The 13,678-nt window shown below is 55.6% G+C and overlaps 5 protein-coding genes across 11 annotated transcripts in view; 3 read left to right on the plus strand and 2 right to left on the minus strand.

The window, feature by feature from the left end:
- The window catches only part of H310_13625 (hypothetical protein), a 3,638-nt gene extending 1,311 nt beyond the window's left edge, over window positions 1–2,327 (plus strand). For 2 of the 3 annotated variants that reach the window (XM_008881188.1, XM_008881190.1), the window contains exons 3-6: window positions 212–1,046; window positions 1,222–1,558; window positions 1,673–1,900; window positions 2,027–2,327. In XM_008881188.1, coding sequence (XP_008879410.1) covers window positions 212–1,046; window positions 1,222–1,558; window positions 1,673–1,900; window positions 2,027–2,098 — 1,472 coding nt within the window. In that variant the 3' untranslated portion in view covers window positions 2,099–2,327. The other variant, XM_008881189.1, reaches the window with a different exon arrangement.
- Window positions 2,328–2,740: 413 nt separating this feature from the next.
- On the minus strand, window positions 2,741–4,568 carry H310_13626 (hypothetical protein). The gene is made up of 8 exons (XM_008881191.1): window positions 4,453–4,568; window positions 4,265–4,393; window positions 4,106–4,199; window positions 3,876–4,047; window positions 3,764–3,822; window positions 3,542–3,719; window positions 3,350–3,495; window positions 2,741–3,297 (listed from the first exon to the last, which is right to left on the minus strand). Exons 1-8 carry the CDS (start codon window positions 4,526–4,528, stop codon window positions 3,120–3,122), a joined length of 1,032 nt encoding a protein of 343 aa, XP_008879413.1. The 5' UTR covers window positions 4,529–4,568; the 3' UTR covers window positions 2,741–3,119.
- A 1,275-nt stretch (window positions 4,569–5,843) lies between these two features.
- H310_13627 (hypothetical protein) lies at window positions 5,844–9,026 on the plus strand. Its single transcript, XM_008881192.1, has 12 exons — window positions 5,844–6,338; window positions 6,397–6,570; window positions 6,615–6,785; window positions 6,976–7,070; window positions 7,117–7,215; window positions 7,278–7,475; window positions 7,595–7,684; window positions 7,738–7,860; window positions 7,964–8,053; window positions 8,110–8,145; window positions 8,210–8,331; window positions 8,386–9,026. The coding sequence occupies exons 1-12, from the start codon at window positions 5,903–5,905 to the stop codon at window positions 8,786–8,788; spliced, it is 2,037 nt and encodes a 678-aa protein (XP_008879414.1). The 5' UTR covers window positions 5,844–5,902; the 3' UTR covers window positions 8,789–9,026.
- Window positions 9,027–9,189: 163 nt separating this feature from the next.
- H310_13628 (hypothetical protein) lies at window positions 9,190–10,689 on the minus strand (the record flags this gene model as incomplete). Its single annotated transcript, XM_008881193.1, has 5 exons — window positions 9,190–9,711; window positions 9,766–9,831; window positions 9,881–10,093; window positions 10,140–10,289; window positions 10,339–10,689. The coding sequence occupies 5 exons, from the start codon at window positions 10,687–10,689 to the stop codon at window positions 9,190–9,192; spliced, it is 1,302 nt and encodes a 433-aa protein (XP_008879415.1).
- A 447-nt stretch (window positions 10,690–11,136) lies between these two features.
- The window catches only part of H310_13629 (TKL protein kinase), a 4,895-nt gene continuing 2,353 nt past the window's right edge, over window positions 11,137–13,678 (plus strand). For 2 of the 5 annotated variants that reach the window (XM_008881197.1, XM_008881198.1), the window contains exons 1-4: window positions 11,137–11,467; window positions 11,533–11,558; window positions 11,612–12,128; window positions 12,174–12,267. In XM_008881197.1, coding sequence (XP_008879419.1) covers window positions 11,623–12,128; window positions 12,174–12,267 — 600 coding nt within the window. In that variant the 5' untranslated portion in view covers window positions 11,137–11,467; window positions 11,533–11,558; window positions 11,612–11,622. Of the gene's footprint in view, window positions 11,468–11,532; window positions 12,129–12,173; window positions 12,268–12,317; window positions 12,756–12,798; window positions 12,943–13,678 lie in introns of all 5 variants that reach the window. The other 3 variants (XM_008881194.1, XM_008881195.1, XM_008881196.1) reach the window with 2 other exon arrangements.

The following is a 13,678-nucleotide window of genomic DNA, read 5'->3' on the forward strand; positions in this document are numbered from 1 at the left end:
TTGATGTTGCGACTGAAAGCACGAAATGCCAAAGCTCCTCGCGTGCATTTTGTCCTCAAATCGTTTGTGTGGATATGTGTGCGAGTCGGCTGTGATGGAGACGGATCTGGTTTGGACGAGAAGAATGAGGAGCGAATGTGTTTGGAGCTTGTCACGAAGTGGAGTGTTTGGATAGTTTTACCTGGGTTGGGTTTATCTGGTCGTGAGGTAGGCAATGAATTGGTCCTCGCGGCGTGGGAAGTGTACGAGCTGGAAGAAGACAAGGACGAGTTGGCCGATACGTTGCTGCGAATCGTACGGTTCAAGCGGCAGCAGGCGTCGCCCTCGTTGGAGAGCATCTGCCGCGAAATGGTCGAGCGCCATTTGCTCACTCGGGCGCAATACCAAGGGCTGTTGGCGCTGTGGGAAGCCAAGAATGAGGCCATGGTCGGGGCCGTCGAAGCTTTCCATGTGGACAAGGACATGCGCGAGCTCGTGGATACACTGCTGCTGGTCGTCAAGCACGCTGGTCTAACGGGTGGCGATGGCACTTTGTCGCCGCCGCCTCCGCCACACCACCAGTCGGCACGTGGGTTTCCAGATTCCCCAGCACACGATTCGGTGGTCGTGCCGCAAAGCCCTGAAGCCGCCCCGAGTCTAGAGGAACTGAACCCACTGTCCCCCAAACACAGCACGCAACGAAGTGGAACCTTCTCCAGCCAGGAATCGCAACCGTCCGCTCCGCAATCGCCGCCGTCGTACGGGACATTTGGAACCTTGACCAGCCCGACGGCATCTCTCGGGAAAAAAGCCGGATCGACGACTTCACCGCCCCACGACAAACCGTCAGATGCGCAGTCGCTGCTGGATGTGTTGCTTCGCCAGTCCCTCCTCACTCGAGCCCAGCATCAGTTGCTGTCGCATGTGGCTCGTGACGACGCGCGTTTGCGCGCTGCTGTGTCTGCGTACTCGGCGTCCAACGATCTCTGCGCGTTAGCGCAAACACTTGGGGAATTATACGACGTGCTGCAGTGGGAAACCAACCACGACACGATTCTGCAGACATGGTACGCATGCCAGCGTTTGACACTGCGTGCTTTCTTGAGCCTGGTTGCGTTTGCCTCAACTCGAGGCGGGTGTTTTTCGTTGTATATTTGCTTGGAACGACGTTTGAGAAGTGGGTTTTTGGATCGGTGGCATGTTGAATCATGGCGAGAGAGTTGGTGAGGAACGCTGCGGTAGGATCGTACCGTTGGAAGGCCAAGGGAAGGGCGATGGACTGCGACGTCTGTGGGCTGGCCACGACCCTCGCATGATGGCAGCGTATCTGGTGTTCGTACACGATCACGACGAGCACGAGTTTGTCGACACGTTGACCCGACTGGCGGCGTTGTATGTCCAAGAAGCGTCAACGGCCGCCGACCAAGCCGACGGACAAGAAGAGGCGAAGCAAATCGCGTCGTCGTTGCTGGCGCTGCACTCGGCTGGCAAGTTGAGTCAAGACGTGTTGGAGGCGCTGCGAGTGGACGATCCCAGAGTCGTCGCCGCGTTTGACGTGTTTGAAAGCTCCCAGGACGTGGTACGTGCGGGTGGATGGATCGTTTGCATGTGGCGATATTGTGATTTGCGTTGTGGGACGCTTTCCAACAGCTTTGGACTTGACGGCCGTTTGCGCTGATGTGTTGTTGCATAGTCCGACCTGGTCGACACACTCAATCGAGTCGCGTCGACAGGTCGCGCTGACGTGGTCGACTCGAGCGACGTTGCTGCAAGTGCTGGCGCGATGGAGAAGCAATTGCTGCATTTTGTGTACGAACTGGACGTCCCTGCCGAAGACGTCGCCGCCCTCAAACAAGCCATTGCCGACCACGACCCGGTTGTCCAAGCTGCGGTCGAGGTGTTTCAAGTCGACCGAGACGAGGTATGATCCTGTCGTGTTTCTTGTGGCGGATGGATCGGCAACGTGTGTGCCGGATTGCCGTGGAGTTTGTTGTTGGATGGTGTGTGCCTTTGTTTCATCTTCCTGGCACGACGATCGGTGGCTTAGGACGACTTCAAGGACACGTTGCGACGTGTGGCGCGGCACAAGGTCGGCTCGACCGAACTGGTCCAAGAATAGCGAGATAACAACATTTACATGAATTGCATGCAAAGAGTTGAAACGAGATGGCGCGTGACACAACAAGGGCTGGTGCCGCCAAAGTGGTCCTAGCAGGGTTTGCTCGAGTTTGGATCGATGCTGGACGTGATTCGCGCAGCTTCGACGTTTGACGCAGCGAACAAAGCCAGAACCGTGGAAGCTGGGTCGAGGATAGCAAACAATGTGCCAGCTCGTTTCTGCGTCTGGCGGCAAGTACAACGTGGCAGGCACGTTTTCGTTTTCACAAACACGTCGGGGGTACTGGTGAAGAAAGAAAAGTGGCATGAAAGGTCGTGTCTTGAGATTGGGACATGAACAGGTTGCGTTGTCGACCGAGGGGTGTGAAATCACCACTTTATCTTGGCGACTTGTGTGTGCTGGCGTCGAGAAAGCTCGTCGCGACGCTCTGGGGAATCGATTTGCTGAACGTGCCAATGCGTTGTGGAGAGATGGTTCACGTGCGATGAGTCGCTCGAGGCCCAACGCCACTTTGAGCGAGGGAACCGCCAACACAGTGCGAGCCACCACTGGCAATTGTCGGCAATATCCTTGTACTGGGACCGTCGCGATCTCTAAAGCGATGCTGCACACCCACCTCTGCAAGTCGCACCCGTTCTGATAGAACTCTGGCATCGTCTAGGCACATGCGCAAAGAGGCAGCACTTCCTCCTATGCTGGATGCAACGCATGCTAGCGCTTTGAAAATGAGGGACAGACTTGCGCGCTAGGCACACAGACTTGGCGGCGGCTACATGCCAGATTTCACGTGGGGGTCGCGGCACAACGTGACAAAACGATGCCAAGCCAGTGCCACATGTACAAGTATCTCGACGCTGTCGACAACGTTTGCCCGAAGCAAGCGCTCGACATGGACACGTCGTCCTGTGTTTCGTACGGCGCGGGGAAGGCACGGGCAAGAATTGCGTCCCCGCGACGACGCTTCAGCGGACGTGCAGCGCCAATTTTAGAGACAAAGCCAACGCCCAGGGGACGCCATCGATTAGCAGTTGCTTTCAACGTGAGCAAATGCTTCGACCTTTTCGCCTTCGAGCTCGTCCGCCGACAATTGCATGAGCTTTGCAATCGCAGGCGTCACGGCCACGTTGGCCAGTTGGTACTTGCCGTTCCCGATGCACTTGACGGGGAACGAGTAAATCAAGTCGTCGGGCACATCATATCTAGCCACCACCACACGTCAGGACGCGGCATCGGGGAATGCGCAAGATATACTTGTTGCCCGTCGACAGGACCGCCATCGACACCAACTCCGACGTGCCAAACAGCCAGTCGTTCATGTGGCCGGCAATCGCGGCCGCCACAGACATGGCACTCGACAACTTGCGCGCTTGGATGATGGCCGCGCCTCGGTTTTGCACCTACACACGAGCTTGTGGTTCAACAGCATGCTGTGGGCCAACGCACCAAAGGACGCAGCGACGAGTCAATCCAGTCGGGGTCTTGCAAAAAGTCTGCGAGCGGCGCGACCGACCCGTCCGCCATTTGAATGACCACGTGCGCCGCATCTGGTACTTGCGTGTTGGAATGGTTGCCCCAGATCACACAGTTCTTCAAGTGCTGCGACGAAACATGCTTGTGCTCGCTGCAACAATCGCTCAACCACAACCAACGCAACTCGAGACGTACGGGTACGATTGAATCTTCTTCACCAAGAGCGAGCGCATGCGTTCGTGGTCCAGTCGAGTCTAGCAACAGGCATCGTCACAACATGCAAAAGTTGATATCGAGGTCTCATCACCAAGGCCGAAAAGTTTTCCGTGGGGATGCTTGGAGCATGTTTCATCGCGATCAAGCAGTTGGTGTTGGCAGGGTTGGCCACGACCAAGACCTTGACAGACTTGCGGGCATACAACTCAAGCGCTTCACCTTGCGCCTTGAAGATCGACCCGTTCTTGGAAATGAGTTCCTTGCTAAATACATCCAAAACGAACGGTGGATGGTCGAGGGCGAGAAAGTGCAGCCACGAACCGTTCCATGCCTTGCTTGCGGGGGAATCCACCCAAAAGGATCGCAATGTCGGCGTCTTGAAACGCAGTTTGGAGATCGGTCGTGGGGACAATCTCTACGCAAGGAAATCCCGTGACGACGAATGCTTTGCGCAGTGGGTTGTTGGCGTCGGGCACGTACCGTGGACGAGGTGGAACGCGCAGTCGTTGAGTTCCATCACGACACCGCTCAACACTTCGAGCGATTGCGGAATGTCCAACAAACGCAAGTGAATGCGTTGATCGGGGCCAAGGACGCGGCCGCTACAAACTGGACAACCATGAGTCGTTCGTTGCGATCTCCCCAAGACACATGGGAGACGGGCATACGCAGAGGGAGGAGCGAGTACGCCACTTGGCCAGCGGCGCCAGATACGACGACGTTGACGATAGAAGTTGCGGCCATGGAGGAACGAGCAGGTGGGTGCGGAAGACCGACAGTTGAGAAATGACCAAAAAAATCATGGATCTTCTTTGTCCGCCTTTTTTATATGTCGAGGAAATCGTTTAGATGGGAGCTGTTGGTTCTCTTACGGGTGTATCTGGCGACGCCCGCCGCATGACGGAAGCAACTCGTGCGCTGCTGCAGCTCTCGTATACGACAGGGCTCGGTCGGCAATTCGGTGTGCGTGGCGCAGGGTGCTTGCCCCTTCCCGCGGTGGGGCAGGACGGAGGCTTTTTCGCCCACATAAACGGGTCGTCGTCGCACAGAAACATGACAAGTTGCACGCGTTTGCACGGCCACACCTTATGAGGCGCACGAGTGGGTTCGGCGAAACGAAACAAGCTCGTCATGATGCGTGCCATCCGCAGCGCTCAATGTGGGAGGATGCCGACAGGTAGTGGTGTCTCGGGCGGGCGCGCGCGACATGACACTGCGCGCACATGGCATCGCCCTGCAAAGGGAAGCAAATGGCCGCGTGTTTGGATCGAGCGTGGTATCGTATAAGCGAATCCCTCGGCATGCTGGAGACCTCAATGTCTGAAGACAAGTACTGCGCAGAGGATGACGCGGTGGAAGTAGGGATGGACAAGGAGGTGGCGGTGGAAGACGAGAGAGAGCGATCGGAGGAAGGTGAAGGGAATGGGAGTTCCTCGTGACTGCATGGGTAAGGGTGCTCCTCATGGGTTTGCGCGAATTCCTCGATTATGGTTCATGCCCGAACAACACGTTGACTTTCAACGCAAGAACGACAGGCACGAAGGGATGGCAAAGACAACGGATCGGGTTCCCTGAGGCGATGCATCCCGCTCAGAGCATGACGAGGGAACGTCAGAGCGGCGTAGGAGGGACTGTCCGATCGCGACTCAACACGTGTGCGTACACCTCGCCCTGTAAACTGCATCGTTGTACGCATGCATTATCTCGATCATGTGGTGCGCTTGTTCGTTTGGTCCGAGCGACTCGTTTTCATGTCACGCTGCGTCGGTTGATGGTGCCGCCGTTGCTATTGCGATGGGGGGTAGGCGACGACGCCAGGTCGACGAATGACGTCGTGCGGGCCACCGCATTACGTATTCACAGACCGTACGTAAAACGGGATCTCATCGCCATGTCAGACGCTCCTTTGCGTGACGGAATGTGCTTGTGGTGTCCATGAAGGCGTCGTCCTGCTGTCGTCGTCGGGTGCCGTGTCGCCGCCGCCATATGCAGGAATTTCTCATGTTGGTGGATCCATTGCCACGAATCCCACCAATCAAATGGCTTGAAAACTCGGAGAGCCAATCAAAATGCAATATTTGACTCCATCGCGAATTTGAGCAGGGCGCTGACGTGGCGATGGAGAGACCGATGCGCCATCGCGACGTGCTGGAAGCTCAACTGGGGCTGTTGGCGGATGATATCGTCGCAAACGCGGCCGAAGACTTGGAAGTGAACGACCCTGGGCCATCTCGAAGCTCCGCCGAAGGCAAGGTTCACGACTCGGAGGTAGTGCCCCGCCGCGGCATCCGACCGACGTTGAGCGCCAATGGCATGATGAGCGCACGCAACTCTTCGTTTTGGCTGCAAGTCGTGGCGCAATCGCACTCCGATCCATCGTTGCAAACGTCATCCCGGTCGCTTCGTTGTAGTGTCCGTGTCGACTCGGTCGTTGAGAACGCGTCAACGGTTGCAACCCACGACAGCGTACGTGAAGAAGACACGAGCGAGGCGATCCCCGAGGCCGACGAAATCATCTACGAACATGAACGCTACCAAATCTTGCTCGGCTGGGGTTCGTGGGCTGCCCTGCTCTTGTTTTTGGACAACCGAACCAAGAATTTGCGTCGTAGGTGCCAAGGGATGCCTGCTCCCCATGGACCCGAAACGATACACAAATGCAACGTACTCGACCCACTATCCGATCTTTCCAACGATTGCGCTGCCCAAACCGTCCACCGACGGGACGTGGGAGTGGACATCTCCGTGGCAAATTCAAATTGTGCCAAACGTGACCGACAAAGATGGTAGAGGAATCGTGCTGGTCGATCCAGCAATCAACCAGTTTCAGGTTGGAAATACGCAAGCAGCTTCAACCACCTGCGACAAAACAACCCGTCTGCGTGCTCTCCAACATATCGGTCGACGACGTTTACGAGGCGGCGGACGTGGATGCGCCGACGGGAGTTCGTGCCAGTCGGGCGGCGCCAGTCCATGCATGCGCACGCAAATATCGGTCTCGGTACGATCGATGCATCATCAACCATGTCAAGGTTTGGGTTCGGATCGTGCTCTTGACTGGGCATCGCGTGGTTTGACTTGTTTGCCGATGTCTCTTCTCGAACGCTGGCTTTGGCAATCGAGATGCGTGTGTGGATGGTGCTTCAAGGTTGTGGGGATGGTCGATGCGCGGATTAAGCGCAGATTTGTAGATGATACACAGCTCGATCGCAAGAGCGGGTGGCTGTACAAACAGGGCCACATTTTGAAGAACTGGAAGCGGCGCTTCTTTGTCCTGGATGGCTCGGTCGGGTCGTGGAGAGCTTGGTGGACTTGTTTTGAATTGTGGGTAGGTGCTGCGATACTTTAGCGAAGACGTCGACGCCACCGTGCCAAAGTCCACAACGCACAAGCTCAAGGGTGAAGTTCTCTTGTTTCACAAGGACACAACGGTATGCCACCGGGCACCTGGAATCGACTTGAGCAATTGTTTTTGGGGTTTGATGGCGCGCAGGTGCACTATGTGGACATTCACTTGAGCGGCCGCGATTTTACTTTTGCCATTGACACCAGCGGCGGGGGGTTTTCGCTCATGCTGCAAGCGAGCTCGCTGGACGAGCGAGAAGATTGGATTTATGCGATTGAGGACGCGATCCTGTGCCGCGAGTCGTACCAGGACTCTAGCGGCACGGAATTAAAGCAAAACGTCGAGGTATGGCAGCACACCGAGGCTTCCCCACCATATCTACTTTCTACACGTTGGTGGTGCGGCTCAACCTCTGTTGCGTGATCTATTGCTGTCGACTTCACAACCATCGCTTGCGTGCGTAGAGACGCCGGTCGTTAACTCGCGTGGCTGTGCCCCCACGTCCGACGAAAATCGTTTGCGATCGAATTGTCAAAGCGCATACCGAGAACATTGTGCGTCGAACGGACGACCAGATAATGCGTTTAGAAAATGACTGCCATTGTAGCGCAACTTTATCGCGACTTTTCAACTGCACTACGACAAATTGCCGACACACGAATGCGTCCAAGCCAAGGTCCTGTCTGCGATCAAGTCATTCCGCATGTTCATGGAGCGCATTTTGGCCAAGGTACGCGGGCATCAGTGTGCGCTCTGTTGTGCTTTGTTGTGTGCCAAATGAAATGCTCGGCGTTGTGCTGTCGATTCGAATTGTGTGGCTCATCATCTTGCAGGTCCTGGAACGGTACCGCGACTACATGGTTCAAATCAAGCAGGAAGCGCAAATCGAACACAATTACGCCGATGCGAGAGACACTGCCCTGGTGCGGCCACGGCTGTCATGGTTGGCATATGCCCGTGACATGTATTCTCGCCGTAGATTCAAATTGAACGGCTGACGTTTATTCCACTGCAAGTACGTTGCCGATTGCTGCCCCGTCGCGGTGGCGTCATCCGCGTCGTGGTTTGTGTGTCGATAGGACGTGCTGTACAATCTGCTACTGGTGTCGACGGGCGAAGAATCCGTGCGAGTATTTGAGACAAAGCGCCGCTATCTATCGCGGCAAAGCCAAGCGTTCTTTGATATTCAGCCCAACCACATGTACGCCGTTCGTATGGTTTTTGTGTCACCAACACTGCATGGCGCACGCCGTAGGTCCCCGTCGAATTGGAGGACGGCCATTGTCCAGCTCAATCAGATGGACAACTACTCGCTGCCTTTTGAAAAAGGTCAGGCGCTGATGGAAGCCGCCACGAGCATCTACACGCTGCACGCCATGGAGCACGACACCCCCACGTCGATGCCGAATACGTCGCCCCACTTGGCCGCTGACGACTTTCTCCCGATATTTATCTACGTCGTGTGCCAGAGTCGATTGCGCCAAGTGCTATTGACGCGCCGGATCGTGAGCGAAACCATGATCTCGTCCGTCGCGATGGGTGAAGTCGGGTACTACTCGACAATGCTGGAAGCTGCGGTCGAGTTCATCGCGTTGTTTGAGCTCCCGACCGAGTCCAAAAAAGGCAAAAGCCCAACCAATACACCCCCGTCGATTTAATCCAACTTGGCTCCGTCGCTGTTGTACAGTGCCGCGCACGTCGTCGACGACGCCGTGAGTTGCTTGATAGACATGCGCAACCGATGCAACAACGCCACAGTCTGGCGGGAAGGGCTCCGCGGGCTCGACGTGCCGTCGGTGGCCGTCGCATCCTGCTTCGTTGGGCATTGAAACAAGGTATTCAGTGTTGGCAGGACGTTTTGCAACGTGGACGACAACGTCGATTTGTGTGGCCACGCGATCCAATGCGGCTGGAACTTCAATTTCACCAGCACGTCCAGCACAAACACAGCATCTCGCATCTGCCACGACGTGGTCAGTACTTGCTGTTGACGAGAAACGTGGCGGTGCTTGCACAACGTCGTCATGTTTGCCACGATATTCATGATGGCCATGGGCATTCATCGCGCGTTCAAACGCATGGGAAGGCTTACCCGAGTGGTGGCTGCCAAAACGTGGTCGCATTGTACAGGAAAGAGGCTCGCCAGTGCTTTCCACAACGAATGCGGGGACGGTGTCGACTGTCCCAACGACTTCGAGAGCAGCCACAGCGTGTGTTCCGCAGCATATTTCGTCGCGAGTGTGTCAGTGGCGGTCCATTGGTTCATGCTAGGTACTCGCTCGATGAACTCGGCAAAGGTCGGGCGGAAGAGCATGCACAGCACCACGATGCGGAGACTGTGCTTGACCGGTGCAATCGACAGCAATTCAGTCGTCGTGGCCTTGGTGGGTCTCGACGTCATTGTGATGAAGCGAAGCATCGATCGTAGAACTCCCGAGTCTTCCAACAGCGCGGCAATCCCCGGCGGGTCTTCGAGCACTGCCCACTCCAAAAGTTGGGCGTGTATGAGAACATCGTCATGCCGCGCATCATCCGACGCTTTGGCTGGGCTTTCAACCAGCAACATGAGTTGTTTCGCCATCTAGACCATCGACTTGAGAACTTTACACGAATGAATGGTAGCGGCGCGGCATACCATTGGCATCATCGTTCGAAGAAGCGATAAAATCGACGACTTTGCCATCGAAGCTTGCTTGAGCTCCTGGTGTTTACAAAGAGATGTGAATGGATTGCAGGGAAAAGTCCTGCACCTTGGACGACGCAATGTCCAGGAGAAGGCGTAGAGGCGCCGCGGAAGCGCGGCTCGCTTCAATGGCTTCCAAATTTGCAGGGGAGTGGAAAAAGTGGAGCATCTTGTGGAGTATGCTGGCACATGTCACGGGATACTGAAGGATGCGGTCGCGCAACAAGTACATGTATCGGAGCCACTCCATTTGAAGCAGTACAGCCGACGGACCACCCACCTATTGCATCATGATGACCCTGACACCGGCGAAGACGAGCAAGTACCGTCGGATAATGGAGCAAAGTGGACGCAATCGAGCAGCACAAATCTGTGCATTGAAAGTGATTCCAGTCGTCCAACGATAGCGACGACAGCGGGGCGTACGTCGTGTGGTAGCTGATGAACAAGAGCTTGTCGTAAATTGAGCTGTCATCCTGTGCGTTGATGTTGGAATCGTAGAGATGCTGGGAACGATGTCAATACCTGTAAGTGGAAGTGTGTGAGGTAGTCCATCGAAGCGTGGAATGGAAGGAAGAAGCATTGAACGAGCAAAGCAGCGGCCGCACTGCTCCCACCATCAGAGCTCTGTGCAAGCTCCAACGCGTTGCGTAGCAGCATATATGTAAGTGGGAACGTTGCCGTGTCGTCGCGCATGTGCGTTGCCAGTGCTTTCAACTGACTTGGCGATATCTGTGGAAAGTCAAACTGCAGCGACTCGTATGCAGCGCGCGCCACAGCCTCTGGTGCCACGGCATCTTGTTCATCATTTGCTGCTAATGCCAGCGCCAAAGCCTTCACAAACTCGGCTCGCGACATCATCTCTTCTTCGCCCATACCTTCCGCCCGTTCGATGGTCTTTTTCAAAAGCTTGGACCTCGTCACTGATTGGTTGATCTACACTGCCCAATCAAATCACGCTAATCATTTTATTATTCTGGGTCACTTGACCAGAAGCAATGGGATACTGTGCGACGTACACTGAACGTATATCATATTCCAAGTCACTGAAAGGGGCTGACACCCAGCTTGAGATATGCTTGCCACTGCAGGACCCAAGCATGCACAGCCTGCCTACGCATTAACGGTTGGCGAATCCAAGCGGGAGACGCAGGCAGAGGGCACTTGCTTATGCGCTCATTTATGGTCAAACGGTAGAGCGATGCATGCCAGAGGCACGGACACGACCGGCTATTTTTTGCAGAGGCAGATCCCTTCTGGAATATTTATCCAATCAAATCCAAATGTGTCATTTGATTGGATAAAAATCATAATTTCGCGACCAAGTGGCGCAATAGATCAAGTGCAAATTGTCGCTCCAGCGACGAAGAAGATCGTGATGCCGCCGACTACTTCCTTTGTTCTTGGTGCGTCCTTCCTGCTCAAGATGGCGACGACTGTCGCGGTGGCAGACGACGCGCCCCACTGCGTTGCATTGAATCAGACGTACCAGACAAAGTTGGCAACCTGTCGGAACGAGTCGCCGACAAACTACTTGAGTGGGCGAACGTGGTGCGCCGTGCCATCCTGTGCAGATGCAATCAAAGCCGCGGCACACCGAAAAGCTGAAGGGTGTGACATCGAATTGACAAGCTTGCCGCTATCGTATTGCACAGTGCGTTGCATTCTTCGTGTGTTGGAACCGTTGTTGCTGACTACTTCGGCCACGGTCGACATTAGGACCAGTGCCTGAAGGACCTCGAAGGGTACCAACGGCTCTACGGTTCGTGCAGCGAAGCAAACACCACGTTCCTTGTAGAAAATTGCGTCATGTGCCAGCGGATGTTTCCTCAGTATGCGTCGTTCCAGGAGTCATGCCGAGTTGTGGCCACCTCGAACGACTCATACGTTGCCAATTTTTACAACGTCCTTGGCACCCAGTTCGACTATTGCTTGAGGCAATTCCCCACCGCCGGTTTAACGTTTCCAAGTCCCCGCATTCCTGACCAGTCGTCGTCCAACATCCCGGTCGGTTGGATAGTCGGAGTGATCGTTGTCGGTGCAGTAGTTGTCGCCGTGTCGGGAACTTTCATCTACCGCCGCAAACGCCGCGGCAGTCCAGCTAGTTGCCAGCGCGATACGTTGACAGTGACGACGTTGTCGAGATGCCAGCCGTCCCACTCGCCCGCGAACGACGACGGACGACGGACAACGGCCGCAACACAGCCATCGTTCCACGCCGCCGCCCATCCAGACATTCGTTTCGACCCATACATGATTCGACACCGCATTCCGCAGCAAGACATTGTCCACGCGGCGTTGATTGCGTCGGGGGGGTACGTGCCAAACCTGTCGTCCGATCACGACGTGTTCGTGTGTAGCTTTGGTGTTGTGTATCGAGCGGCGGTATTCGGTCGAGACGTTGCCATGAAGCAATTGGTGCCGTCGAAAGCGAAAGATGCCAAGGCGGCAGCAGTACGTTTGTCTCTCGACGCGATTCCAATGCGAACCGTGGGTCGTGGTAGGACTTTATGCGCGAGATTCGTCTGTGCGCTCGGCTCGACCACCCGAACATTGTCCGATTTGTCGGTGTGTCATGGTCGACCCTGGTGGACATGGCGGTCTTGACGGAATACATGCCACACGGGGATGTCCGTCAACTGCTGGAAACGGATCGGCAACACGTTGCAGCGAGGCAATTCCAGTGGGCGTGGCCAGCAGCCGTGTGTCCATCCAGAGTTCCTACGACAAAGGCCAAAGTCGCGAGGGACGTCGCGATGGCGCTGCGTTATTTACATGGGCTGGACCCTCCGATCATTCACCGCGACGTGAAAGCGAAAAATGTTTTGCTCAGCAGCACGTACGAAGCCAAGTTGAGCGACTTTGGCATTTCGCGAATAATCACGACGGTCGATGAAACCATGACGAGCAATGTCGGCACGGTGGCATGGATTGCCCCCGAGGTACGCGCGACATGGATGTCGTTGTCTTGATCGCACCACGTAGATCTTGTGTGGAGCGAGATACTCGACCAAGGCAGACATGTACAGCTTTGGTGCGTTGCTCTCGGAAATGGATACAATGGAGACGCCGTATGCGACCTCTGGCCACTCGGGTGATGGCTTTTCGAATGCGCGCATCGCGCTGCTCGTACGTTGTTGCGTTTTCCAGGGTTGTCATGTCACGGCAAAGATAGGTGAGTCAAGGGCAACTCCAACCAGCCTTTACGAACGCGATGCCTCGACCATTACTCGAGATGGCGCAACAGTGTCTGTCCTTTCGGGACGAAGCACGACCGTCGGCCGACGACGTTATCCAAGTCCTGGAATCGTATCTCCAACACCCTGCCTAAGGCAAAAATTTCCAACAGTTGACCGCGGGGACGGACGGGCGAGTTGTAAATGGACTTGGATGACACGGCGACCGCTTTCGTCGTCGTTGTGGCGTACGACAGGAGCTATCGACGAAACACACAAACTTGTCACGTAGTGGGGCCGCGGCAATATCAAGTGAAAGGGCTCCATGAGCAACGGTGGAACGGCGCTTGGACCGATCCATCCTGACGGTTTGCTTACGGGGGAATGCTGCACCACATGACCACCGAGGCACCATCGCTTGGTACACAAAGTCGTGTGGTTTCTCGAACGACATGTCGTTGACAAGCTGCACTTGCGACGAGTGGTGTGCACTCGTTCCACGTGGAAAGTGCATCCCCCGACAGGCAACGCATGGACGTTTGTCGATATGGCGACCTCGATTTTCGCGCGGACAAGTGTTTCACCGCCGCTATGGGACCCACACCCCCGACCCATTCTTCATCTGGGACGACGACTTTTTGACGCCAAGGTTTCGCACGTTCCGATGCTTGAATACGACATGGGAGCGC

This window comes from Aphanomyces invadans (assembly GCF_000520115.1).
Source record: "Aphanomyces invadans strain NJM9701 unplaced genomic scaffold supercont1.54, whole genome shotgun sequence".
Lineage (NCBI taxonomy): Eukaryota > Oomycota > Saprolegniomycetes > Saprolegniales > Verrucalvaceae > Aphanomyces > Aphanomyces invadans.

Excerpts from the sequence above, each read along its gene's own strand:
- H310_13626 (XM_008881191.1), bottom strand. The coding sequence starts at position 4,528 with ATGGCCGCAACTTCTATCGTCAACGTCGTCGTATCTGGCGCCGCTGGC. Across the intron at positions 4,394-4,452 it reads GTACTCGCTCCTCCCTCTGC|TTTGTAGCGGCCGCGTCCTT; the intron begins GTATGCCCGTCT and ends ATGGTTGTCCAG. Across the intron at positions 3,720-3,763 it reads AAGAAGATTCAATCGTACCC|CGAGCACAAGCATGTTTCGT; the intron begins GTACGTCTCGAG and ends CGATTGTTGCAG.
- H310_13627 (XM_008881192.1), top strand. The coding sequence starts at position 5,903 with ATGGAGAGACCGATGCGCCATCGCGACGTGCTGGAAGCTCAACTGGGG. Across the intron at positions 8,054-8,109 it reads ATGCGAGAGACACTGCCCTG|ATTCAAATTGAACGGCTGAC; the intron begins GTGCGGCCACGG and ends TTCTCGCCGTAG. Across the intron at positions 8,146-8,209 it reads TGACGTTTATTCCACTGCAA|GACGTGCTGTACAATCTGCT; the intron begins GTACGTTGCCGA and ends GTGTGTCGATAG.